Source organism: Astatotilapia calliptera, chromosome 6, assembly GCF_900246225.1.
Source record: "Astatotilapia calliptera chromosome 6, fAstCal1.2, whole genome shotgun sequence".
In the NCBI taxonomy this organism is placed as follows: Eukaryota; Metazoa; Chordata; class Actinopteri; order Cichliformes; family Cichlidae; genus Astatotilapia; species Astatotilapia calliptera.
This window is the reverse complement of record NC_039307.1, coordinates 15460034-15487824: the sequence shown is the minus strand read 5'-3', so window position 1 is coordinate 15487824 and position 27791 is coordinate 15460034. Positions and strand designations below refer to the sequence as shown.

General features: G+C 38.6%; 2 protein-coding genes and 1 pseudogene across 3 annotated transcripts; 2 read left to right on the top strand and 1 right to left on the bottom strand.

Annotated features, from left to right (window-relative positions):
- On the top strand, positions 1 to 6072 carry LOC113024000 (vicilin-like seed storage protein At2g18540). The gene is made up of 7 exons (XM_026170544.1): positions 1 to 159; positions 929 to 1051; positions 1232 to 1373; positions 1502 to 1610; positions 2239 to 2329; positions 2596 to 2781; positions 4322 to 6072. Exons 1-7 carry the CDS (start codon positions 123 to 125, stop codon positions 4447 to 4449), a joined length of 816 nt encoding a protein of 271 aa, XP_026026329.1. The 5' UTR covers positions 1 to 122; the 3' UTR covers positions 4450 to 6072.
- Positions 6073 to 7079: 1007 nt separating this feature from the next.
- On the top strand, positions 7080 to 20552 carry LOC113023997 (phosphoribosyl pyrophosphate synthase-associated protein 1-like). Of its 2 annotated transcripts, XM_026170541.1 has the most exons (11): positions 7080 to 7825; positions 10174 to 10226; positions 10322 to 10388; positions 11687 to 11859; positions 12856 to 12971; positions 13095 to 13150; positions 14262 to 14407; positions 15265 to 15306; positions 16930 to 17000; positions 17324 to 17470; positions 20054 to 20552. In XM_026170541.1, the coding sequence occupies exons 1-11, from the start codon at positions 7662 to 7664 to the stop codon at positions 20210 to 20212; spliced, it is 1194 nt and encodes a 397-aa protein (XP_026026326.1). In that variant the 5' UTR covers positions 7080 to 7661; the 3' UTR covers positions 20213 to 20552. The 2 variants fall into 2 exon arrangements, with proteins under 2 accessions (XP_026026326.1, XP_026026327.1); XM_026170542.1 differs by lacking the exon at positions 15265 to 15306 and having other exon boundaries at positions 7081 to 7825.
- Positions 20553 to 20628: 76 nt separating this feature from the next.
- Positions 20629 to 27433, bottom strand: LOC113024004 (GTP-binding protein Rhes pseudogene; annotated as a pseudogene).
- Between the last annotated feature and the right edge of the window lie 358 nt (positions 27434 to 27791).

Here is a 27791-nt window from a genome sequence, read left to right as displayed (position 1 = left end):
GAAGAGCGGTACCACATTGTGATTCTCTGCCAAGTTGAGTTACACGTCAGTAGGGAACCGGTACTGGTGAGTGGACGTGTACCGTGCACGTCAGGCGGTTCCCGGATGCACCAAACAGAAACATGGAACGGGTAGTGGTGGAAGTGCCGATCAACAACGGTGAGATTCATTCCACCTCCACGTCTAACGCGCCTTTCAGCCACTTAAATAACATCTCCTAAACAGCATTTGCTGCTGCTCTCGATTAGTGCAGAGATGCTCCTCCTCCTCTTACGCATTTGGTTCGGCATTAAATTTGCTGTAGCCACAGTGGCGCTATCAGTGCTTTACAGGTTGTCTCGCTTCTCTGATTAATCTGTCGTAGCTGCAGGCTACTGTCAGCTTGTACACAGTGTGAGACAGTGTAGTCACAGAGTTGCTGTCATCTGTCAAATCGCAGTTCTGCAACTGGCACACTGCCTTTGCCATTTAACCTCTCTTCTCCAATACAAAGGCCCAGTTTATTCTCCATCGTGGTTTGTTATGTCTTTTCCATTAACAAGCAGTAACATGCAATTGCACAATTAAACAGGTAACAGTGAATTAAGGAAAATAATCCAAACAAATAAACAAATAGACTTTAATTCTATTTTAATCAAAACACATGCGGTTTAATATTTCGCAGGAAGTCTACGTCAGGAAGTGCAGGTTTTTTTTTCTTTGATTTTCAAGATTACTCTAGATTTTTTAGGTGTCGTGCAAATTAAGAGAACTATAATGCCACAGAGTCACATTCATGTTTGATTTTCAAGTAGGTCAGAGGTCAAGAGGACCTTAACTAAGCCCACTGTGTATGAAGAATATCAGATCACCAATACACCTTGCTGTATTTCAGCATGTTCTTTTCTACTATTTTGGAAAAGTTATTCTGTTCTATTTCCATCTTAAGGTTTCCCCCTCGCTTGTCCTTCCACAACCCCACGAAAGCGGCAGGTGCGGTTTTCAGCACGCCATGACATCATCCTTCTGCGAGAGGTTATTGCACAGAATCCCTTTGCCTCCAAAGAGCCAGGTTTGTCTTTTTTTTTTAATGACTTGTGCTTGAATGCCGACAACTGCATTTTCTGCATGATAAATGTGTGTGGTGGGGGAAAAAAAAGTTGTATAAATGTATTTTCTTCAAGTTGTTAAATGTGTCGGTATTACAAACCTCCTGTATACATTAATGAATGTGTGAACTGATTGATTTCAGGACGGATTTGGGCACGCGTGGGCGAGATTATCACTGCTGCCCTCCAAGAGGAAAACTTTGAGGTGGATGCCAGGAGATGTAGGGAGAGAACCATGCTGCTGCTAGACTACTACAAGAAACAAGACTTTCCCAGCCTACGCAGGTTGGTTCAGTCAACACAATGCCAAAGCCAGGAGTAAAGAAATCTTTGCACCGTATGCATGATGTACACTACTGGCTTTACTAGCAAGTTTTAGTTTGAGCACACGTGTGTGCTTTTCCTTTACTCAGGTTTGGAACAGAGAGATTGTATGCCCAGAAGGAGGATCTGCTCCATGAAGTTTTGGAGCTGGAAGCTGAGAAGGGACTCATAGTCAGCAATGATGGCACAAAGTACCAGGTGAGTAGTATTATTATTGTGTCAGCAGAGAGAGAGGAGCATGTGTATGTGTACTACAATGCTAGTGTAAAAAATGCCTTTTTTAATAAGGCCTAAGTCATCATAAGTGATAACCGTAATCCCAACCCTACTGCAACCCTGTATTTTTGAGAAAGGTGCTTTCTTCTGTGGAAGAAAATGTGATTTTTTTCCCCTTTTTTACAACATAGACCTCAGAGGGTTGCTTTAGAGGGGTAGATAAATCACTTAAGTTACAGTATTTCACTTTTTTTCTATACAGTTACAGATTTATGGAAATATGGCTGACCAGATAAATGGGAACATTAAGAATGAAAACACTTTAACATTCTCTGCAACGATCTGCCTATTTTGCTGCTCATAGTTTAGCTTATACCCAGAATTACAAGTCACAAAGGAAGGGCATCTGGCATAAAAATCTCTCAAATCAAACATCTAGGAAATAAGGAAGCAGCTAAAAATCACTACATGTAGCACAATCAAGCTCAAGTCATTTGTTGCAGCATTTTTACCCAAAGGATCATATTCACAATCATAAAGTAAGCAAAGACATTGAGTAAAATGTATGTATTCTTTGTTGTTGAACAGATCTCTCCCTTATATTTCTTAGGATGAAGAGCGGAGAAATCGAGTCGCAGAAGAACTAACTCTACCAGAACAGGACAAACCCAACATCACAATCCCGCAAACAACCACTGCAGGTGAGCAGATTCGAAACACAGGGGCAAAGGATGTGTAACCATCCACACTGGTGTCACAGATGCTGTTTAATGTCTAAATCTTAGTGTCATAACAGCTGGGAAAGACAGTTTACAGAGTGTCGTGGTTATCGCTCATTAAATCACCAGGATTTTTCAGTTAAAATTGTGATTCAAGGTAAAGACCCTTTAAAAAAAAAAGATCACATTTTTCTATTTCTGCTATGGTAGCTTTAGGAACAGTAGCCTGAATTTTCATTTAATTACAGAACAAGAAGAAGAGCGTGAGGAAATGACAGAGCTGTCAGCAGCACCCACAGCCAAGCGGCCCTGCCAGTGCTGCTGCCAGACCTACTCTGAGATTCTCAGCTTCTTGGAGAAACGCTCAGAGGCGGAGCAGCGGCTTCGAGAAGAAGAGCTCGCCTTGCGCCGTGAGGAACTGGAGATTCAGAGAAGTATGATTTTTGCCATAGTCCTTGTAATATCTGCTGGTTTTGTTATCACCTTCATACTTATAGTTATCTTAGTTGCTGTTTTCTCTATTCCCCTGTCTATGTCTTCATGTCTAGTAAGCCTTTATAGTTCAGTGTTATTTATTTATTTATTAAATTTTTGCCAGCCTCACCCTCATTAGTTTCACATGTGCTTAATTGTTCCCACTCATTTCTTATTTCCAGTAGCCCAGGCATGAGAATACTCAGTGGGCACTTAATTAGGTACACTTTGCTAGTACTGGGTTGAATGCCCTTGTGCCTTTGGAACAGCTTTAATTATGTGCGGATTACTTTAAACAAGGAAACATTCCTCATAGATATGGGTCTGTTGAGATGAAATCATCACACAGTTGCTGCAGATTTGTCGGCTGACCCTATATGACGCAAATCTTCTGTTCACTGGGCATTGTCACTAATAAGTAGCCTGTGATATTTAAACGATACTAGATGCTACTAAGGGGAGCAACATGTGCCAAGACAACATGCCCCCACACTATTAACATTACCATCCCGAACCACTGATACAAAACAGGGTGGATCCATGCTTTCATGTTTTTTACGCCAAATTCTGGTTCTACCATCGCAGAAATCAACACTTAAATGATCAGGCAACATTTTTCCAATCTTCTTTATAGTTTTGTTGAGTTTGGTGAGTTTTGTGACCAAAACTGTAGTCTCAGATTTTGTAGCCAAAGGAGTGGCATCCAGTGTGGTCTTCTGCTTCTGTAGCCCATCTGCTTTATGGTTTGATGTGTTGTGCATTCAGAGATGCTCTTCTGCATACCTTGGTTGTAATGAGTGGTTATTTGAATTACTTGACATGTTACTTGAATTACTATTGAGTTAATGACATCAGGGACATATTTTCTCCCACCGAAAACTGCTTTCACTGGATGTTTTGTCTTTTTTGGCCATTCTCCGTAAACCCTAGAGATGGTTGTGTTGCAAAATCCCAGGGGATTTCTTGAAGTACAGAGACCATCCTGTCTGCCATGCCAGATTCAAAGCCACTTAAATCAACTTTTTTTTCCCCCAGACTGATGCTTATTCTGAACTTCAGCAGAACTGAAGCATCATGCTTAGGTTTTTATGTTATGTTTAAAATGCAAGTGTGCATGAATAATGATAATAATGTATACTTTATTGATCCCCGTGGGGAAATTACTCCTCCGCATTTGACCCATTCACTCAGTGAAGCATTGGGCAGCCACTAAGCAGGCGCACCGGGGAGCAGTGTGTAGGGACGGTACCTTGCTCAGGGGTACATCAGGGTAGCCGTTCAGTGGATTCGAATCCCCAACCTTCCAATCATGGGGGCGACCACTCTACCTACTGAGCTATCCCTGCCAAAAAAACCAACAAAAAAATACTAGTGTCTATACTAATAAAAAGAATACCACTCAACTGAAAACAATACCCTCTAAAACTTATCTGAAAAGAATTTTATGAAGATTGTCAAGCTGCCATTGTGCTGATATCCATTTTCACTTCACGTTTTCAGGTAAGATCGCTCTGGAGAGAGAACGTCTGGGAGCTGAGAGAAAAGAGAGGGAGCGGAGATTTGAGCTTGAGAGCCAAGAGAGGCAGGTCATCTTGGACCTTTTAAAAGAGAAGGTGCTGAAAGGCTGACAAATTAAAACTTTATCACCTGCATTTTGATGCATTTCTTTTTAGTAAATTTGCAGAGGTTGGGAGTGGGAGGGGCAAAGTTATCCACTAAAAAGAGGAAGGAATGCAGTGAAACTAGAAATAAAAGATTATGAGCGTCAGATACTGGTTACCTAGACAAATGTGTGGAATTGCTTGAAAAAGTGTTCAGACATCTTATTTATGTGCACTTTCTTTTGTTTTATAGTCTTAAACTGGTAAAATTGGCTTTTCCTTATCAAAGTACACTCAATCATTTATTTTTACAGGACAAAACTGATAAAACCACCTGGCCTGTTTCCCCAGACATAGTAAAGCATAGTGCTGGTAGCATTATGAAATAGGGTCCATAAAGAACTTAAATATGAATTTAATTATGCATTTAAAATGCATTTTAGGGACTCCAATTTACTGAAAACAAAGCCAGATCCACCAGAAATATTGGAATTAAGTTCAGAAATCCAGGTGTGCGAAGGCTCTGAATATTTTTGCACATAGATTTGCATTCATTCATTAGAAATGAGCTATAAAGCACTGAAAACAGCACAAAGTTTGGAGACTAAAAGCAGCTGCAGAACTGACATACAGGTAATGACAGCATCTATAACAATCAGCCGGCACAAACTGCCCCACGCTAATTGTTATAAATGTTAAGAGACTAGGTGAGTTTTATTTCCCGTGACAGTCTGAATTAGGTTTTTATAGCACTGCAGTAGCTGAAATTAAGTAATGGAAAGGATAAATAGGCGTGGTGTGGCATCTTAGGTGTGGTGATCCACTGAGCCAGAACTGGCAGACAGGATCATTGTGTATGTTCTGTTATAAAAAGTCAATAAAGCTAGCCTTTTCCTAGAATGACACCAACAACATTATAAGCTCTTTTCAGAGAATATAAAATTGTTTGCAGTGCTAGAATGGAAAAAAAAGCAAACATAATAAATACATAATAGCCTGTATATTTAGGAAATTGGGGTTGTGGACCTAAATGTTTCTTAGCTCTGTAGCATTTACCCAGATAATTACTTTACACATGCCTTATTAAACATTTTCTATCTGAAGGCATTTTAAAAAACATACATAGAAATAAAACTATATTTTACTGAACAAATTGCTGTATTTTGACTGGTAAGCACTTTTTAATGCAAAAATTCACACTAAAACAAGCCATGAAGTCTTTCACTTTATTCTTCAGATTGTAAGAATTGTTTTTTTTTTTGTGTTCTTGATAAAAATTACTTTGTAATAAAATATTAATGAATTGATTAATGAAAAGTTAGCACCCTTTTTGTAAGCAGTTGTTAAAGTTGCTAATCCCTCGTAGGGATCGGTCAGCCATAAAAGTTACAGTATAAGGTAGATATATGTTCACGATGCAGCACTTTTTAAAAAACATTTTCTGCTGATGTACACATTGGTGTTTTTTTTATGATTACTTTAGTTTACATGATAGCACTACTGTGAAATTATATAGAAAACAAACTTGACATGTTATTTTTCCTTACAGTGGGTCCCCACAATGTGTTGTATAAAATATAAGGCAGATAAACAAATTGTTTTAACCTAAAAAAGGCAATGATGTCTATTCTGCAAATAAAACAAATAGTAAAGAGTGTTCGTGTGGCAGTTTATAATCAACATTGTCTACATTTACCCCCTCTTATACAAGCACAGTATTTTTTAGAATCAAATGTACTACATGTCATAGTGCTGTTATAAATTGATTCATCATCATCATACATTAATCTCCTAAATATTTAAACTCATGAGGTGGAACATCTTAGGTCTTGAAAAAAGGACCTTTTTGTGTGACCTCACATGGAGCAAGCTACTTTCCCATTATATGCAAGGTTTTGTTTACTAGGAAATGTTACACAAATTTGCAGACTGTTTACTAGACTTGTTGTGTAACTACTAGTGATGAGGGTGGTCACTTTTAGGTAACATGTTTCTCTGTATTTCTCCTCATTTTCCAGAAATGAATTCTTTCCTTTGTTTTACTTATCAAAATGGAGCTCAAATGCAGACCTTGTCAGGAGGCAATAGCACACACACACACACACACACACACACACACACACACACACACACACACACACACACACACACACACACACACACACACACAAACTTATTCCATGGGGAAATTATCTTGTCTAAGACAGTAACTTGTCTGTACACCTGCACACATGTACTAAAATATGTGGATTAATAAAAATATCTTTTTAAAGAGGCTAAAAAAATATCGTAAAATTACATGTTTTTCAGTAGAAATGTAAAATTAACTTAAAAACTCAGTATTTTGTAAATGATTTGATGCAGAGGGCGTTTTTTGTTTCTTTCTTTTTAAACCTATTTTAATCTGCTGGTACTGCACCTTACACCGAGCGATTACTCACTCGCTCCAGCGTTGTCTCATACGATTTAAAGCAAGAATCTTTTTTTTCCCCATTGCAGTCCAGTGCAGGGACAGAGGGGTAAACCAATCCCCGCAGCTCCCACCACATTTCTTTTTTTACTCCGTTGCGCTTTAATTTTAGGTAATACGAATCCCGGTTTCTGATTGGTTAAAAATTTAATCACGCACGCCTGCTATTTCTAACTTCTTTCTGATTGGGCCTCCAGCTGTCAGTCGCGACTTTCCCACATCCAATGAGCTTGTGCACGTGGCGTTTTTTTGTTACTGCGACGGCTAAGATACAGAAAGTTTTAACGCAGCTACGTTTTAATTATCCGGGCGACGTGTTTGCAGTAGCGGGTTGTTGCTGTACCCAAGGCTGCTTTTGGCACCTTTCAGTTCCCTTAATAGTTTCGAAAAGCAGCGCGTTTGCTCTGAATGCGTCACAACGTAAGTGACCGCATGGAAACGGAGAGCTCAGCTTTCCATCTGCTGTGGACTGTGGTAGAGTGGGGGTTTCTGTGGCGGTTGGCGATTTGTGGGTGGTCGTTGATTCGCTAACGCTAGCGTTGCATCCACATTACACGTGGAGCATGTGCTCTTTGTTGGTGTAGCGTATGTACAGTGTTTTTGGTTGTAGCGTTTTAGTGTTTATTGTATTTTTATTAATTTAAGAATCGTCCGCAAGGCTGAGATCTCAAACGTGCTCGAACTAGATTCAAGTATAGTAGTCGGTTTTCAGCTAAATTGGGCACTTTAAGATAAACAAAACCAGAGCCCACAGTGAGTCCAAACCAACATGCCAGTTAGACGCTTTGGGGGTCACAGGTCTTTGGTTTCTCAGTATCAGTCCCCAAAGCTGTCCTATGGTTACACGAAAATGAACATTGCCAGAGGTGGCTACCGTGTTTTTTCTGCCAACTCTTCCACCGCATGCACCGAGCTGGCCCAGAAGATAACAGAGTAAGTGAAATTAATAACTGTTGACTAAATGTGTTCGTGTCATTGCAACATATTTAACGATTTAATAACGATGAGTACACAGTCATGTTGATTCGTGTGTGATGTTGACATGGCCTTGCTAGCAAGCCAAGTCTCTGTCAAAACACCACGTTACAGCTGCACGCGTGTGACTTTACGTTGTTTTTAATTCAGTACGACAAAAACAATCACTATTGTGAAAACTGTGGACCAAGGCATGACAATCACACTACTCTCGCCACAAGATGTTGGTGTTACTGCTCAGCGTAGCGTGACCCAGTGTACATGGCCTACATTCGTACATTACGTAATGCATGTTCAAAACATCCTTTTAACACACTTCAACAAGTTTTATGGCAAATACTGAACCAAAGAATAAAAGCTTTAGAAACGGAGATTAAAAAAAGACTTTGCACTGAACATTTTAAGAAAATCCAATTAAGTGGATATGCATCACCTCATTGTACCTGAAGATGTGACAGTAAATCTGCAAAAGTATTGATGTTTACTTCAACTAAACTGCCTATCTTACTTTTTGATAACTGATTCCAGATGTCACTGCATGCTGTGTAACTATTTAATCAGCTTATTGGCTGTAAAACTTGAATTTATGTATGGTCCAATTTATGTACCTCAATGGTCAACATAACCAAACCTGCCACTTTTCCTAAAAATCATTTTATTTTGAAGTGCTATTACATAGTAACGAAACACTGAGGACGGCACTGTACAGTGAAGTTTTTTTTTTTATTAGCTAATGACAAATCTGTTTTTTTTCTGCAATGAGAGATAAACCTGTCAGTGGTAATCATTGTTACAAAGGGAGTATGCTTTTCAGATCCAGGTCTGTCTTCGAAGTAAGCATGGTATAGATGTACTACTGGGTATTACTGTGATAGGCAAAATACTTAATTGGCTGTGATTCATAGAGCATGTACACGAGGCAGTGTTTCTTTTGGTTAAAAACAAGTGGTTCTCTTACTGTAATTTGAAAGCATCCTTTATTTTTTTTGTTGTTTTTGTTTTATTTGTTTTTTTGCTCCTGTAGCCTTGTTAGATAGCCAGATGGAAGTTGTACTTCCCACCCAGTAGGGAGGGGAAAGAATCAAGGTTTCTTAGTTTTCAGTGCTTGGCAAAGTTGCAGGAGATTTTTTTTTTTAGCCAGATTATGCTTGCGTTTTCATTTTGTGTTTTCTTGGGGAGCAAAGGTTTTAAAAAACAACAGAGAAAATAGAGAGAAAAATATTAATGAATACTGTACTGAATATTTATGCTAACGTGCACTCAGAGGCTGGGTGTGAATACGACTGGAACAAAAGCATCCTTATTTTTATTCTTCCCTGGATGTGATGAAAGGAAAACAACATGCTTGAAACCTTCCCTGGTTAGACAAATATATCTTTCTATGAACAGGAAAAAATGTCCCATATGTTCATCCCCTGTTTTGATTAGGCTACTTTATGGTACTGTCATAACAAAAAATTGAAAAAGTCTGAGATTTATGAATGCAAACAGGGTGAGGCAGCAGTGTAGAGTACAGACTGATGGGTTCTCTGCTTGCATTTTGGCTGTTGCTTTTTGACCTAAATAGCTTCTAGTTAAGATTTCTAAAAAAACATTTTAAGAACCGCCAACTTATCAGAGCCCAAATTGAGGTGTTTACCTTTGAGACTAACGGTAAAGAAACAAAGTACAATTTTTATGATGTGATCCAGGGGGATAAAGCAAGTAAAGAAATTTTGTCTCACCAGTAAGTTCAAACTTCTAAATTTATATCAGAAAATAGAAAAGGTCAGTTATCAGTGACCAAAATTATTTGTTAATTAAATGTATTTCTTAAAATCATTTAAGAAACTGATCATTTCACCTAGATAAGGGCTGCCCAATCCCAGTCCTCGAGAGCTACTATCCTGCAGCTTTTAGATGCATCCCTACTCCAACACAGCTGAATCAAATGAATGGCTTGTTATCAGGCCTTTGCCAAACACGATGGCATGCTGAAGAGGTAATCAAACCATTTGATTCAGCTGTGTTGGAGTAGGGCTGCATCTAAAAGCTGCAGGACGGTAGCTCTCGAGGACCGGGATTGGGCACCCCTGACCTAGATAAATGGATTTTGACACACACGATGTTGATAGCCAAAATATAAGGTTTATTTCCACACAATAATGTAATAATTTTAAACTTTAGTTCTTGAAGTTCTTCAGATGGAGAGCTATCAAACTGCTGGGCAGAAAATAGTGTCTTAGTACAAAAATAATATTTACACGCTTCAGTTAGTGCAGTACACCAAGGTATGTTTTTTTTAACTCTGTTTTTTTTTCCCCCAGGCGTTTGGGGGTGGAGTTGGGCAAGTCAGTGGTTTATCAAGAGTCAGATTCAGGTGAGGCCAAGCATTTAATGTCAAATATTAATGAACTATGGTTTCCTGTTGCCACAGTAACTCATGAATACATAAAAACTGTGCTTTTTATTCAGAGACTAGAGTGGATGTGAAAGAATCCGTCCGTGGACAAGACATCTTTATCATTCAGACCATTCCCAGGTGAGACAGATGTCTTTAGCAAAAAAAAAGAAAAATGATTCATCTTTTAAAGGTAGTATTTGGTGTTCTTAAATGTCTATCATCCAGCGACACCAATATTGAGCTAGAAAAAACAAAAGGACAAACAAATGAAAAAAGCTTAGATTAGCTTGAAAAGTTAGCTGGTTTTGACCATGTCTGCATGACATTGAGTTGTTGAGATGCTTAGGCAAACCTAATAAAGTGGCCAGTGAATGTATATGTTTTACAAGAAGTGAGAGTGAACGGTTGGCTGGATTAGGTGGAACCGAAAAAGATGACTCCAAATGAGTGCAAATGTATCACTTTCTGTTGGATATGTAAATGACCAATTAACTGTAAACACATCAGCTAAGACAACTTTATGCTTTGATAAAATAATAAAGTTCTGATTAGACACAACTCTTAATCTATTTATTTAATGTTCTAAAGTACTTTATTACTGAACTCAGAGTGTTTTCAAAGTTTAATGTTATAAGCACGTGCCCTTTATGCAACACAATAACATGGCCAGCTTTTTAAAATCTAGATATGACCTCAGATAGTTACTAGGAATTCTAACAGGAGTCGAAGCATATCTATTTTTGTGCTGTGACTCAGTTAAGTTTGCCTTTTCATGTCATGTGAGGTGAGTTTTCCACCTTGTTTGTCATTCTTTTGCTATGACAAAAAGACTGGCTCTAAAAAAACAACCAGAGGTATTCAGTGTTGTCGAGTTCTAGCGCTTCTCCTATTGAGTGTGCACAGAGGCAGCAGATAAGTCACCTGCCTATCTACATGTTGTGTCTTGCCATCAAAAACAAAAAACAAAAGTAGTCAAACTGGTCTAATAATAATATAAATAACTTTCCTGACAGTCGTCATCACAGCACAGTTTTGATTTGTAGTTACTATAGATCATCTGTTAGGCCTTTTCTTACGTGCGAATGTTTTTCCTGAGTCAAACTTGTCATTTACGTTAGCTGACTTTTAAAGCTGTTCTTCTCTCCGGGTTCACAGGAAAAACCTGTTTCGATGGTGCAGGTTATTTGTAAACGATGCAAATAAAATAAAAAAGTGAACCTTTGTTCAGATACAGTGGTGTTTGCACTGTCTGTGGATGTGATGTTTGCAAACAAATGTTTAATGGCAGACCGAACAGTCTCTTTCATCTCATAATTATAAAGCATCGTTCTGTATTTTTTGTCCCTAGATTCAATATTCCATACCCGTACCTTACAGTCCGTGGCACCTGATATGGTCTCTTATGTCTTTCTTTCTTTTGATGTTGTGTTGCTCAGAGATGTCAACACAGCTGTCATGGAGCTGCTTGTTATGGCTTATGCCCTAAAGACGTCCTGTGCCAAGAACATCATCGGGGTCATTCCCTACTTTCCTTACAGCAAGCAGTGCAAGATGAGGAAGAGAGGCTCCATTGTCTGCAAGCTGCTAGCATCCATGTTAGCTAAAGCTGGTATATACGCTGTTCTCAATTCCTTTGTCATCATGTTTTTTTATACCCAGTAAAAGAAAGTGCAGATTAAAGTCAACAAACAGTCAATGACACTAAAAGTAGGAGGGGAGGTACATTATAACTGTAGCTTGGAATAGTTAATATTGTTTTAGTAGTGATGCTTTATCAGGACCAGGTTGAATTAGTTGTTTTTTTTTTTTTTCCCAGTCTGACTCAGTTTTTACTCCTCAGCCGTAAAAGGCCTGCGGGGGATTGTCGTCATCCTGCTGGCTAGGCGGGTGGCGTGGACACCCATGTTTTTGAATGCGATAACTTGAGAACGAGGAGGAGTCTTGTCTTGCCTGCTTACTGGGCCTGAAGACAAGATTTGTTGACCTTTTAAAATGGTTGAAAATGTAAATTAAAAAAAAAAAGTCAAAAGGTGAATAAACGTGATACTTTGTTGCCTGTTTCCATTCATGTTTGTTTTTTAGCACAATAACCTATAGCAGTTAGTGTTTTTGCAGGATTCATAGGATGGTCTTCTGCCAGAATGTTATTCAGTGTCTAGTTTTTCAGTATGTTCCTGGTCTTGCTCAGTCATAGTGTTTATGCTTCTTCCAAAGTGCCAAATGGCAAACAAATACCTGCAAGTTGGTAGAAACAATCTTCCTGTGTGATTATAAGTCAGCCACTAGAAGTTGTGAAATCGACAAATGTTTCAAAATTTGTGCAGTATGTACAGGCTTAGGGATGTAAGAAACTGTACATGTAAATGTATTGTTTTACAAAACGTCCTACCTTTTTATTGTTAATTCCATTTTCTTATTTCAGTTGTCTTAGTTCACTGTGCTTAAAACCAATGATTTAATAATTTGCGAAGCTATCAACTTTTAAACAAATCAAAATGTTATTTTTCTGTCACCAATCTTGAAGAGCTTTAATTTCATGCTACAGGCATTTCTGAAACTATATAATCTCACACACATAAACATATGTTATGTGTTTGTACTGCAGGGCTAACTCACATCATCACTATGGATCTTCACCAGAAAGAAATCCAAGGCTTTTTTAACTTCCCTGTTGACAACCTGAGAGCTTCCCCTTTCCTCATCCAGTACATTCAAGAGGAGGTTAGGTTGCTTTATACCGTAGGCTCAACAAGATGTGCCTCCTCATCAAACATACACACAAATAGTGTTTTACTGTTATGTATAAATGGTTAGAGGTCAAGAGTGTTTTTTTTTTCTCTTCAGATCCCAAATTACAGAAATGCTGTCATTGTTGCAAAGTCCCCCTCGGCTGCTAAGAGGTAATTTGGCAAGTCTGACAATGCCGATATCTTTAAAGTTGCTATTATGAAATGCATTAGTACTGTTTCTCTTGTCTAAGGAGCTTGGAAAGCTGTTTCTCTTGACATTTTTTGCCTTAAAGTGTTACCCTTTGTGAGCTAGAAAAAAATCAGATAAAAGCTACACACACACCTTAGTACTCAAAATGTAAAAACTGAATTAATGGTGCAGCCAGGTTTTTATAAACTGTAGGATGTTTTCAAGCACGAGGTTCTTCCTCATACTTGAGTCTTGTGCTCAAAGTCACATGGATACTAAAGTCCCTATAGGGGCCTGCCTGGTGTGTGGGTCCTGTTCACAGAACATGACATCCTTTTTTTTTTTTTTTTTTTTTTTTTTTAAAGAAAAAAAAATCACTAATCATAGGTTTCGGAGCTATTAACACTGTGGGCCTGCACCATTTGATTGCTTTGCTCATGTATGAACATACTGGCATGTATGCTAATTTAAGAAAGTAATATTAAAACATATTTATGGTTCTTCTTTGCATGCTACATATTAATTGTGCAAGACAAAGCAATCACCTACAGGCTCTGTTAGCATTACAGTTACTTGTTTAAAGACATGCATGACAGCACATTCCAGTAACCCCCATGTGCCACTGCACTTAAAATTGTTTAGCAAAGTTTATTTGCAAATGATAACATACACATAACAAAGACTTAATGTCGATGTTCATTTTGTGATCAGCTACTACACATATATGACTTGTAAGGATCTGAATGTTATAAAAATAATTCCCAACACTATAAATGCAATATACATGTTAACGATCTTGGTGCTCTAGGGTTTTTTTTTTTATAGTAACTTTCAAGCAATGGGAATAAGAAGAACTGAGCTGAAAGTGAAAGTGTGGACAAGCTAGAGACTAAATTAAGAAACAAAAGAATGCCTAACGCTTGTATGGCCTCCTAATTGTGCTTTTGTGTTTTCAGTATACCACTTTTTCTTTGTTGGTGTAATCTCTGTCCTTTGCAAACTTCTTTCTGCTCTCTTTTCTCTGTGTATTTTTTATGTGTTGTTTTTGTCAGTTTCTTTGACATTGTGTGTCTGCATGTTTGTCTGTCCTAGAGCTCAGTCTTATGCTGAGAGGCTGCGACTTGGGCTGGCAGTGATACACGGGGAGGCCCACCACTCAGAGTCTGATATGGCTGATGGTCGACATTCTCCCCCTTTGTCTCGTGCTATCACAGGACACACTGGCCTGGAGCTACCATGTAAGATAAATGGCGCAAACCTATCTGTATCTGTTGTTGTTGCTTTTCTTTCTTTCTTTTTTTTTCTTGAAGCCTTGATGGTCATTTACAGGTATTATAATTTTACTGAGAAAGGAAACTGTTTTATTACTAACTCTGTTTTTTGTTACTGTCTGTCTTTAGAAAAATTCATTTTTATTTTCATGTTGATTGTTAGAAAGCTTCCACAAGCTCCCTGTTCCTGTTTTGATTCTTTGCCAAGACACCAGCAGTGTTCTTTTAATGTTTGACTTCCTCAATTCTTACCTTCGTGTGCATAATAATCATGAGAGCTGCCCTGTAAAACAGCGCTGGCAGAGTCCTGACTGAGAGGCTCTCCCATTGCGTATTATTTATTTTGACCACTAACTCAATGGTATATTTCAGGTTTAAAACATTGTGTTTTCAAACATGACATTTTCAGTAAGAATATAACGTTTTCCCAAAAGCTTGCAGGCCAGCTCTGCCTCAGACATCGTTATAACCACCTGTGAAATATTGCAGGTGCTACCTGCCACCGTCGCTTCCTTCATTTCAGCGCCAGATTTATTTCCCTCATCTCATTCCACCCTATGTACTCTCCTTCCAGCTAAACCATCTCCCCCGTTCTCCCGCCTCAACTTGGAAATATGTCAGCAATATCTTTTTGCTGTCTCCAGCAAGGGCTGAATCTGACTCTTCTTATGTCATCTCCCCCAATTTCACTTTGCATTGATTACATAAAATGTCAGACCTTCTAAGTCTGCTCTGAGTTTTTAGAATAATTTTTTGGGAGGGGTAATTTAATTATTTGTCTAACCATGCCATAATGTTTTGTACCATCCTATCCTTTTCCACAGCAAGCAGCAGACAGGTCCCATTCCCTGGGATAGAGCTTCCAAGTATGATAATATTGCCTGAATCCACTCTTGCCTCCTATTGATTGTTTATGCTTCCCTGCATGGAGTGACAGTGAGTTGCTGAAGGCTTCCACTTCTAAGTGGTGCTGGTCACCTGTAGAACCTGAATGAGCTTTCCTCTTTTTAGGATTAAATCACTATTTTTTCCTATCACACACTGTTCTGAAAGATGAATACGGCATTTCAAATTGACGTTAATGAAACCAGTTGGTGCAGCAAAAGAAGGGTTATACCCCATACCATGTCAACATTAAATACTGTGAGTCATTTTTTGACCTACAAAGTTATTTACAGTGAATTTCACATACACTGAGTGAAATGCACTGTCTTGATATTCATCTTTGAGCCACAGTGTCTCATGAGTGATCATGGTAATTGCTGGAAGCCTTCGTTTTTGCATCATCTGTTAAAATAATATCGATTCTTATAAAATTAATAATCGTTACCCGAGTGAGAAACTCTTAAATTTCTGATATTATGAATAAAGTATTAAATTATGGGCTGAAGAAAAGCCTCTAGGCCAGGGATAGGCAACTCCAGGCCTCGAGTGACGGTGTCCTGCAGGTTTTAGATATCACCCTGGGTCAACACACGCCTGAATTAAATGATTAGTTCATTACCAGGCCTCTGGAGAACTTCATTACATGTTGAGGAGGCCATTTAGCAATTTGAATCAGCTGTATTTGACCAAGGACACATCTAAAACCTGCAGGACACCGGGACTCAAGGCCTGGAGTTGCCCACCCCTGCTCTAGGCATATTAGCATTTTAGTGTTAACTCAAAACTATTGTTCATTTATTGCTTAACGTGAAAGAAATCCTGACAAACAATAACACCACCCTTTGATAGTTATGTTTTGCACTGTGATTACATCCTCTTGTTTCAAGTTTCTGTTTTTGAGTTTTAGGTGTCAGATTCTGCGTGATTCTTTCTGTCCAAAACGTCTAAATAGTATTAAGACTTTAGTTTCATGACTTCCTTCTCAATCCAGAAATAACTATTTTAAAATGTATATTTTGCACAGTAGCCTTTGTACATCTGATTTTTGACATTATTGGGATTTCCACGTGGGAAACGCAACAAATAAGACGTGTTGAGTTCTAGACCTGAATCACTTGTTGCTTGAAATCCCTTCAGGTACATTTTAATGTTATGTTTGGGTTGAGCAACTTAAATTTCCGATGACCCTTAGTGAATCTCCAAGATGAACCTTTTTATATTCTTATGGTTGTAAATAGTGTTTTGGATTACAAATAAGAATCGATTCTGGTCTGTTTTCAAAGGGAAACCCAGTTCTGCAGTCATATCTACCACTGTACCAAAAGCAGCTGTACGTCTTGGTTTGGATTTAGTTGGAAGAACAAATGTGAAAACTGTGGAATTATATATTTTGCCAAAATCTTAACAGTTTGAATGGTACTGTGGTAGCTGAAGCTTATTGGGTTAAAGCTGTCTGCATGGTGTTTGCAGGTTTTAACCAAATCCCTTCTCACCAAATGTTCATTAACTTTACTTCATTCCAATAAGCTTCCTCTGATTTGGGTTAAAAGAAAAGACCCGTCTTTTTTTCCAGAGAGCAATGCTAATATTTTTGTGTCTTTTAGTGATGATGGCAAAGGAGAAGCCCCCTATCAGTGTTGTTGGCGACGTAGGAGGCCGAATTGCCATCATTGTTGTAAGAGCTCTAAGTTTTATGTGATTATCTTAAAACTACTATTTTAACTGAATAATGGCATCTCATACATCTATGTATTGGTAGGAAACAGCTTTAGTGGGGGGTTTATAAAAAAGTGCAGTGTGATCATATCTTTTCCGTGTTCAGAATCTATTGTTAATTTTCAATAAATTAACAATAAATAATCATCTTTCCAATAAAGGATTTCAAATATGGTTAGTAATGCCACTGCATAAGCTACAGGGGAAAGGCTTCTTTTTGTTTACACCAAAATGTAAATGCTGAAATTCAGTTTTTGTCTGTATGTGTGGGCATTTTCTTAGGATGATATTATAGACGATGTGGAAGACTTTGTTGCAGCAGCAGAAATTCTGAAGGAGAGGGGAGCCTACAAGATCTACGTCATGGCTACACATGGCTTGCTGTCAGCAGAGGCTCCGAGACTAATAGAAGAATCTGCTATTGATGAGGTAAAATAATGTGCACTTGGTATAATTGATTATAATTACCCGTTACTGACATTAACTTTTAGCAGTCCATGGAAACGCATCAGCATTAGAGATCTGCTGTACTCTTTCTGTAAAAGTAAAATTAATGGGTGAAAAATATCACAACCAAACCTTTGAAGCAGTCTCATCCTAGGTATGCACTCACTGGCCACTTTATTAGGTACACACATTCATTCAACACTACTGTCTTATCAGGCAAGCACATGGCCGTGTCTCAGTGCGTTTAGGCATGTAAACTTGGTCAAGATGACCTGCTGAATTTCAAACTGGGCATCAAACAGGTGATTTAATGATTTTAAGTGATAGAATGGTTGGTGGTGCCAGATTTGCTCATCTGTTTTTCAGAAATTGCTCATCTACTGACATCTTCCTCTTCTCTGGGAGAGAATGCTTTATTGATGTCAAAGGAAAATGGCCAAACTGATTTACACCTCGGTTTCTGCTGCGTCACTGGAGCGTTAGGGTCAGAATTCAGTGTAAACATGAAAGCGTGGCTCCATTCTGCATCGTTTCAAAGCGGGTAGTGGTGATGTTTATGGTGTGGGGAATAATTGCTTGGCATACTTAGAGCTGCAAGTTAATGTTGCTTGTTACAAATGTATCTAATTATCCCAAACTGGTTTCTAGAATGTCACAGTGAGTTTATGTAGGGGTGGGCGGTATAAACGGTATACGGCAGAAACGATATAAATTTGGCCAACGGCAGAGATTTTGACTATACCGCTCTACCGCGATAGCACATGTTGATGGTGTCATCCAGCTGCGCCTGTTTTGGTCAAAAGCATTGCAGCGGCTGCAAACAGCATCATCTGCAAATTATGCCGGGCGACAGTAATAGCAAAGAGACGAAGCACTTTTGGAATATGGGGAAAGCCAAAAACTGCGCTTCCTCCACTTCTGTACGATTGATTCATTAGTGCTGAATTCTCTCGCAGCTGCTCTATTCCCATGTTGTTGCAGTATATTCTGCCATGCAATTGCATTTGTCCCTAACCACCAGAAACCCTCACGTGAACTTTTATCGAGTGGCAAAAAGTTTGTAGCACATTATTATTTACCAGCTAGTTTGACTTCAGTAACCTTACAAAAGTCACTGCTGTTTAGTTTTCTGTCTTCATTTATGCTGTAAGTGATAGCAGAGCTGTACGTTGTAATTTTTTCAGAAATCTCTCTGTCAGAACATGCTATATCATGTTTAGGTGGAAGCTAGCGAGCTAACTTCCTGCTAACTTCTAACTCCGTTGAATTTAATAAATTCTGTTTTCATGGATGCCTGGATGTTAAACTTAATTGTTACACTTGGTAAAGCAGCAACGCCGATCATTTTATTAAAGATGAAAGAATTTAGACAGTTTTTAACTACTCCGCAAGGCTCCTGACTACGGCAGCCGTAATGCTCCAACAATCCATCAAGCGGTGCGCCTTCATAGCTTACCAAAGTTGTACTAAAACATTTTTGACAAATTTCTGCGTGCCGTTTGCCACATAAAATCGGTTCGCGGTCAGTAAGCACAACCAGAATTCATACATAAGGCACACTGTCGATTTTTGAGAAAGTTAAAGGATTTTAAGTGTGCCTTATAGTGTGTAAAATATGTTATACAGAAGAAAAGAATATATCGCGATATATATTGTTACCGCACATGCTTCAAATTATACCGTGATATGGATTTTAGGCCATATCACCCAGCCCTAAGTTCATACTCTCAAATGGCCTCCATAGTCACGAAATCTTTATTTAATACAGCACTTTTTGGATGTGGAATGGGAGCTTCTCATCATAGATGTGCAGCTGACAAATCTGCAGCAACTGTGAGATGTCATCATATCAATATGGGCCAAAATCTTTGAGGAATGTTTCTAGAACCTTGTTAAATCTATGCGACAAAGAACTAAGGCACTTCTGAAGGAAGTAGGAATCAAATGGTAAATGGCCTGTATTTATATAGCGCTTTACTAGTCCCTAAGGACCCCAAAGCGCTTTACACATCCAGTCATCCACCCATTCACACACACATTCACACACTGGTGATGGCAAGCTACATTGTGGCCACAGCCACCCTGGGGCGCACTGACAGTACTAGCAGGTTGCAGCTAATAAAGTGTGTGGTGATGTCCATCTACTATATGTCTAATGAGATGTATTCCTTCCCAAAAAGGGAAATTAACAATCATAATGTTTTGTGTATATTAAATCTTTATTTGTTCATCTTTTTATGCTTTCATGCTTGGGTGTTGTTTTGTGTTATAGCTTAAGAAAGAACAAAGCTCGAGAGTTGGGGTGAAAGAATTGCTTTTAGTCATAACAAACGTTAAAAATGAAAAATACAATTTTATTAACATGTATGTGTAAACATGCAATTACAAGATGTAATAACATTTGACACACACAAACAAAAAAATTGAAAATGCACTACTAAAGTAAGCTGCATTTATCCTTAACTTCCTGTGTTGTTAAATAATAGAAAATGTAAGATTGTGGTTCAAAAAAACCTGTGTACCTGTGTGAAATACAGCAATAAAAGGGGTACATTGTGCTTTTAGGTGGTGGTGACCAACACTGTTCCCCATGAGGTCCAGAAGCTTCAGTGTCCAAAAATCAAAACCGTGGACGTCAGTATGATCCTGGCTGAGGCGATCAGACGCATCCACAATGGAGAATCCATGGCCTATCTGTTCCGCAACATTGCTATGGACGACTGAGGCAACACACACGTACATTTAGGCTACATCATTCGTAAGCACATACACTGAGGACCAATCCAGTTTGCTTTAAGCTCGGCTTTTAAGCTGTTACAGTTGGTTTTCCTGTTAATCCTTAGAGAATAACTGACTCCGTGTACTGTATGTTACATATGAAACTCAGACTTTGCTTTATTTCTCATTTTTGTTACACAGAAGAACTTTACACACTACTCAATGGTTTCACTTCGCTAATGTGTCTTTCATGCAGTCTTGACAACATAAATGTCACAAATGATGTATCACGTGGACCCTCTCATTACACTGTAGCGTTTGGCAAATAAAGCTGTTCTTCATGGGGCTTTTTTATGTTTATTTTTTTATCTCTATTTATTTTTTTGATGCCATCTTGATTCAGAATGATAAATGCTAATAACTGGGTGGGGAAGTAAAGCGCTACACCACATCTGGCATTTTCATATACATTCATTTGTATTTTAGATGTGTGAAGATTTTTGTGGAACTGCCAGAAAACTACAGTAAAGCCGCTTCACACCTGAACTGAAACTCTCGGTAGCAGTTTCAGTCACTGTTCAGGCGGCTGTTTTTGTGAAGCATGGAAAAGCATGAAGTACCCACCTGCAGTTAGTTTACAGTACTTCATGATTAATACTTTTACAGTTGTCATATGTGATAACGCACAATACTTAGGAGGAAATGAAATGCAGTCCAGATAAGGAAGGGGAAAAATGATTTGTGGTTTTGGAGCCAGGCCGTTGAGATTTTCTTTTTTAAAATAAATTCTGCAAATAGAAATCTTTTGCAAGCATTGTAAAGTAAACTAGATGATCAGAATTTCAAGTGTAAAGCAGAAACTTTAATAGTGGATGCTGCTTTTTATTAATTAAAATTGAATATAGTTTTCAGTTTACTTTTTTTCAACATATTTCAAGCAAAGGCAAATTTATAAGTGTGTTACTCATCGAAACATGACATTTTCACATGCGGACACCACGTAGACATTTCGTAATCTTTGTGTTTCTGTCCAAGACCCTGAACTTGTTCTAAACGCCTCAGAGTCACTTCAATCTGCTGAGGAGCTTTGACCAAGTCTAGGAGCAGAGACGTGTTATTGGAAAAAGTCAGAACTGTTTAAATAGTCACCAACCCAGTAAATCTGATCATTTAGCATCAGTAAAGCATTCTCAGTGGGATAATAAAATATGTACATGTATTCTAAAGAGCCTAAGCTATTCCTTGGTGTAAATTAAAGTACAACTCCATGTAACAAGATGACAAAAGCACACACCTGCATGACTGTGAAGCTGTTAGGCCTCCCTTCCTTCGCAAATGAGCAAGAGCAGAGTGCGGAAGAATGTTTAAATGTGGACTGAAAGAGGAACTGCCCACAAACGTTTACCAGGCCACTTCCTCAAATTAAAACAGGAAACTTTGTTCAGTCTAATCTGAATGGGGGGGGGGTGTTCGGACCAGAACTACAACTGTCTCCCAGTTGCATGTAGGGGAACCATGCACAGCTATTTCAGGAACTGCATAATGATCTGCGTTGTCACAGCTACACAGTAGTAATGCACAACTGTTCAGTATTCAAATGTTGTGATGCTAATGAGAGGCTTCATTTGTTTTGCTTAACTTTGTCTACCATTGTCTCAGGGGTGGAGACAGTAGTGCTGACCTTACTAACATATGCTAAAGTTGCTTTCATCTTAACACGTAGTTCCAGGAGACGTAAAGTCTTTTTTTTTTTTTATAGATTTGGCTGCAGGTGTTTTGGTGTCATACATAAAATCATTTTCCTCAATAGGCCTGCCTTAAATATGTCTGTTTTTAAAGGTTGTATTTAACCTGTATATAACCTTGTTTGCAGGTACCACAGTAAATATAGCGTACCCACATTGAGGCCTCAGTTAATGTAATGTGTGTTTTTCACCAGCAGATGGCAACAGAGGTCAGAAAATACTGGCAGGCGTGTGCAGTTAAGAAATTTAGAGCACAAATTGTGCTAATCACAATTGCTTTTACCGAATGTTCTCATTTTTTATTTTGTTTAAATCACTTGTCACAAGAAAATGAGTAACAAGAACAGTGAATACTTAATTTTGTAATTTTATGACTGCCCATGCAAAGGGAATGGTAGAGGGAACATGCTGGGGCCTCACCCAAAACAAACAGTCTTTACGGTCCTATAATGTATGCATGGCATTAACAAAGAGATGCTTCTAAGCTTTACTGCATCATATTTAACCATCTCATATTATGTAATTATACCTTTCAGTTTAGCTTTTTGTGTTATAAGAGGGCTATAAGACTCCAAAACATGTTCTAGAAAATAATTTTTGCTGTAAAAAGTCTTCTTTTTGGCTTCCAACTTTATGTATACACTACTTTTTATCAGTACGGTTTCTATTGTCTTTTTGCTTATTTTGTGACCTTATTACTACCTTATTCATTTGTAACCTCCTGACATCCTTTAATGTAAATAATAATTCCGGTGCTGTGGTTAACACTGTTGCATCATAGAAGGAAAGCCCTGAGTTTAAATCCACTGGCCTGCTGGGGCATTTCAGTTTAAGATATGCATGAGCATTTTGAAATTGGCTGTAGCTGTGAATGGTTGTCTGTCGCTCTGTGTTAGCCTTGTGACAGGCTGGTGATTTGTGCAGGGTGTATGCCTATCATTCGCCCTATGAAAGGTGGTAAAGGGTCCAGCCCCTCTGAATTGCATGGGTGGAATAAAATTGACATTGTACTTCTTCACATACATATCAATGCTTATCTATTTTTCATGTCTTTAATTATGTACCTAGGTATGTTTATTTACAGAAACGGAAACATTTTCACAAGTGTTGCTTTTCGCTTTTATTACACATTAAAGACACTATTCCACATACATTTGTTAAATAAACAGCTAAAAAATATATGAATACATGTGATGATAAAAAAATGAAATTTATAAAAACAAGCATTTTGAATGGCCACATCAAAATGAAAAGTGCATTTATATTTCCATTTGACCACAGTTTTTTTTAATGCAAGGGTAATGTTATGCTTAGTAGAAAATCCCAGTTAAAAAAAAATTCAAACAGTATCATGTGCTACAGGTGAATCACTAAGTTAAAAAAAAAATTATATGAGATATACAACTTTTGCAGTGACCACACCTGATACATATATACACATACTTCCCCTTAGTAAACAAAGGATAGCAACAGTCCAGATAGCTTAACATGAGGAAATGCAATAGCTTTACAGTGATCTGAACACCAGCAGCATGTCACCAAATAAGCAACAACAGCGTTACATCAAGTGCACATCTAATTCATTCTCTCCATTTAATTTTAGGTTCACAGATATTCATAAGGTAGCAGTCTGTTTAGGTTCGGTCTGTACTTATTTTCTTCTTCCTGAAGTGTTTTTTGTGTGTGTTTGTGTGTGTCCATAATCCCAGCCAGGCAGCTCTTATGATGTCCAGGTTTCTCTCTCGTTCTCTCTGTCCAGCACCACTGAGTTTCACAACATACCTTCCATATTCTCATCCACCCTGGCTTTTTGTGAATCAAAACACCATCTCCCCTCCTGTGACACTCACTATGACAAAATACAGCTGTTGGTCTTGTTCATGGGTGGCCGAAAATCGGTGTCTTTTGGAATGGTCTCCCTGCGTCGACGTAGTGCGGGGCTGAGGCGGCTAGGAAGGTTTGCCTGTTGCAGGAGCTCCTTGAACACTTCAACAACATTGGAATTTTCCTTTGCTGAAGTTTCCACATAACTGTTGTTCCAGTCCATCTCTACAGTTGATAGCACATCCTCGTTGGACACTTGACGTTCCTCTTCTCTGTCCACCTTGTTTCCCACCACCACGATTGGTGTGTACTTGTCCTCTTTGATCTCAAGAATCTCATCTCGGAGGCTCTTGACAGCCTCCAGTGATTCTGGGTCATCCACAGCGTACACCAGTGCGAAGGCATCACTGCTTTGGATTGAGAGCTTGCGCATGGCGGGGAAGGAGTAGCTACCGCTGGTGTCCAGGATTTCCACAGTGACCTTGACCCCGCCAATGTCATATTCTTTACTGTGCAGCTCCTCCACAGTACGCCGATGTTTGGGTTCAAAGGTGTCTTGGAGAAAGCGTCTGATAAGGGCCGTCTTCCCCACGCCTGCTGCTCCCAGAAACACTAGGCGCACGTGTGTCTTCTCCTTCACCTCCAGAGACATGTCTTATTTTTCTTTCTTGGCCCAATTGAGAAAAGAAAATGTCCCAAAAAGTGTCTTATTTAATGCACTTGCAAATATTAAACCTGTCAGTAATCTTTAACCTAAATATTTTCTCAAGGAAATCTCTCCATGTGCAGTTTGAAAATTCTTGTTCCTGAGCTTCTTTCCTTTTTGTTTTTTCACCTGATAGTTTTTAAGCTCCCTGTCGAAGCTGCTTATTGGGTGCTTCACTGTGCCCTAAACCTACACACACTGCCTTTTATGCCTGTTATGGTGAGAGAGCTCAGTGGCCCACCCCTGCGATTGCAGCCAATCAGCTCAAGGCAGCCTGTTGAAGTACAACATCTTGACAACCAATGATTTCAGAGTATGTAAATCAGTGTAAAGGGCCACTTCAGGCAGAGAAAGGAGGCACTATATGAGAGTGGATACATGATAAGCATAGCATAGAAAATATTGTCTGAGTAGAGCCTGATTATTATTCCAAAGAGTCGCAGAGTACTTCAGTGGAAGGAAGTAGTACCTCAGGTTTGATAGTATAAGGAAAGAAATGCACACAAATAATCAGGTAATTTATTTCATTAAGCAGCATTTTGACATTTTCTTTGGTTGCAGCACGATGTGTAGTTTTATCTTATCTGTTGTATTTATTCGTCATAGAGTTCATCTTGATTAGACATGGTCATCCAATATATGAACATAATTTCTGATGATAAAAGCTCTGATGTCTTATTCACCATAAATTGCTATCAGTAACTCATTTGCAATAAATAATATAAGAATGCATTCGTAGAACGATAAACAGCCATCTCAGGTGATGAATTCATGGTGCATACAAAACGCACCATGAATTTTTTGCGAAACCAAACATTGTCCATAAGATCATCTTTACTTAAAATGAACAGAGGAATTGAAGGTCAGCTTTCAGGTAAGGTTATCGTTTGATTAGCAACAGCTGCCATTGCATATAATAATTTGGAAGTTGAGATAATAAACAAAAATCAAGCAAACAAAAGAAATGTGACTTAAGCTCCTCAGCCTTTATTATTCACTAGTGTGGCTATTACTAGCAAGTATGCCTCTAGCTGTCTAAGAATTAATCCTGCCTGCTTTCAGTTTGTTCCTTGGGTGTGAATCAGACTTGTGAGCCTTTCTAAATTCCCCTCCAGGAGATTGACATCGTCTCACAGCCTACCTGGTTTGTTAAGTTACGCAGCAGCGTGGAAACACGGCAAGCTCTAGAGAACACTGCAACCTGTCCCAGCTGCTCATATTTTTAATATGCACTCGTTTGCTTTCATCTGGGGACTGCTGTGTCCCAGAGCAAAGCGCTGTGGGAATTCAGCTGTGGACTAAAACAATGGGAGGAAGTCTGTGCTGGGGAATTTAAATTTGTAGAAACGCAATTTCACAGCTTGATTTGATCGCTTTCAGACGAGTCAAAGGTAGTTCAGTTAAATCACAAGATAAACTGTATCCTGTTGTTAGGCTCAGGTTGCTTTGTACGCATTGGATTGTATTCTTAAGAATACATTTCAGTGCATTAATAGTTTCAGAAATTACAAGATTGTCAGCATAGCAGGTGTTACTTGCATAAACTTAAATAGTGGTCTTCTTCAGGCTCTTGTCCTTTACTTTGTGTAGTATTTCATTTTATTGCTATAGTTATTAGATACTGTGTACAGTGTGCACTGTGTGCTAAAATACATCAATGACATGATCATTGCATAAAATATTTAACTGAGCAACAGCATATAGTTGGAGCATAAAATAAAAATATATTTAAACTACTCCAATCTAGACAAAAAACGTACTTAAGCGCTGTCATTAAGCACAGCTTTACTGTAAGTGTTGGCTTCTTGTTACAAGCCTTATGTATTAGAAAATGCAGTGGAAATATGTAAATTAAAAGTGGACCTCACACAACGTGAAGCCCTGCCCATTAATAGTTAACAAAGTAAATGAAAAGTGGCCTTCCCATCTGTTGCCTCTGGATGTTTTTTTTGTGTACTTCATGTGCCATTATGTCTCACATCCCAGGCATTTTTCTATTTACGGTCACGTTGCCCCGTGGAGATGATAATGACCAGATGGCGTTGCCTGACGGACTGAAACGAATTCAGCTCTGATGTGTGTTAGCGCTGTTGTATACCATAGAACAACATAATGATTCCGTGGCTGTTCAGTCCAACGTGTTGATGTTTGTTTGATGCAGAAATAGCACTTTTGTTTTATCCTCCTGTCGTCTGAACGCTTTGATTTTTAGTTTACATGCAGTTTTCAGTGGCAGCTCAACAGGTTGCTTTGTTTCCACGAGCTGCGTCGTGACACTATTGTAATGAATGTGCCATTCTACTTCAGCTTATTTCCTTTTGTATGCATGCACAACCTTGCCCCAGTGGCAGTGGCACACAAAATTTATTGGAGTTACAGTTTGTTTGTTTTTTCCCTGTGCAACTAAAAGAAAACTAAGAAAAGATGCAGAAAAATGCTTAAAATATTCAAAGTAGTACACCTCTTTCTCTCTTTGTTGACATTGTCGTTCAAGGCTAATCGTGAAAATATTCTGTAACTGATGGACATCAACTGGAGCACCTCTTAGACAGGTCTATCAGTTTTTGTAAAGTGACATCTTTTTTGCATTTTTACCTCTGCACACGGAAATGGTGGATCAATAAAGGTGTAATTTGATCTGTAAATTTTTCCAAACTGCTTTGGAATTAGCCATTTTATACACAGTCCCCAATTTTCTGAGAGTCATTGTCAAAGTCTGTAATCAAGAAACAGCATCATGAAAGCAATTACACGGTTGACAATGTTCATCACCATGCTGATGTACTGGAGCAAAAACGTAACTGGCCAAAAACTTACTAAGACCTAAGTGTAGGTGAAGCTTGAACCAGTACTCGGGTGAATAACTGAAGTGCATTGGGACAAACACACACTTAGTCCAATTTCTTTTTTTCTTTTTTTTAATCGCTCTTCTTTTAATTCCATTGTAGTTAATTAGAACTTTTTTTAAGCAGGAAAAAGGTTAATATTAGTGTTACTAAAAAGAACAAAAATAAAACCTCTCAGGTACTTTTTGTTCAGATATCAGTCCCCGAACTGTCTTTTAGCCAAAGTCAATTATGATTAGTTTTACATCTTTATCTGAAACAGGGCTCCTTGAGGCTATGAGCCCCTTGTGTATTATTGAGAAGCATAGGCCCTGGCTGTGTGTATTGATAGAAAGTGGCCTGTGTCTTGGCCCCTCTGGCCTGATTGTCTGCACTCCTGTTGGAAATGCGTGCACTGCACTGCTGTCTTGTCAAGATGACATGAGATGATGGTCTTGCAATCTGACAGATGCCAAATATAAATG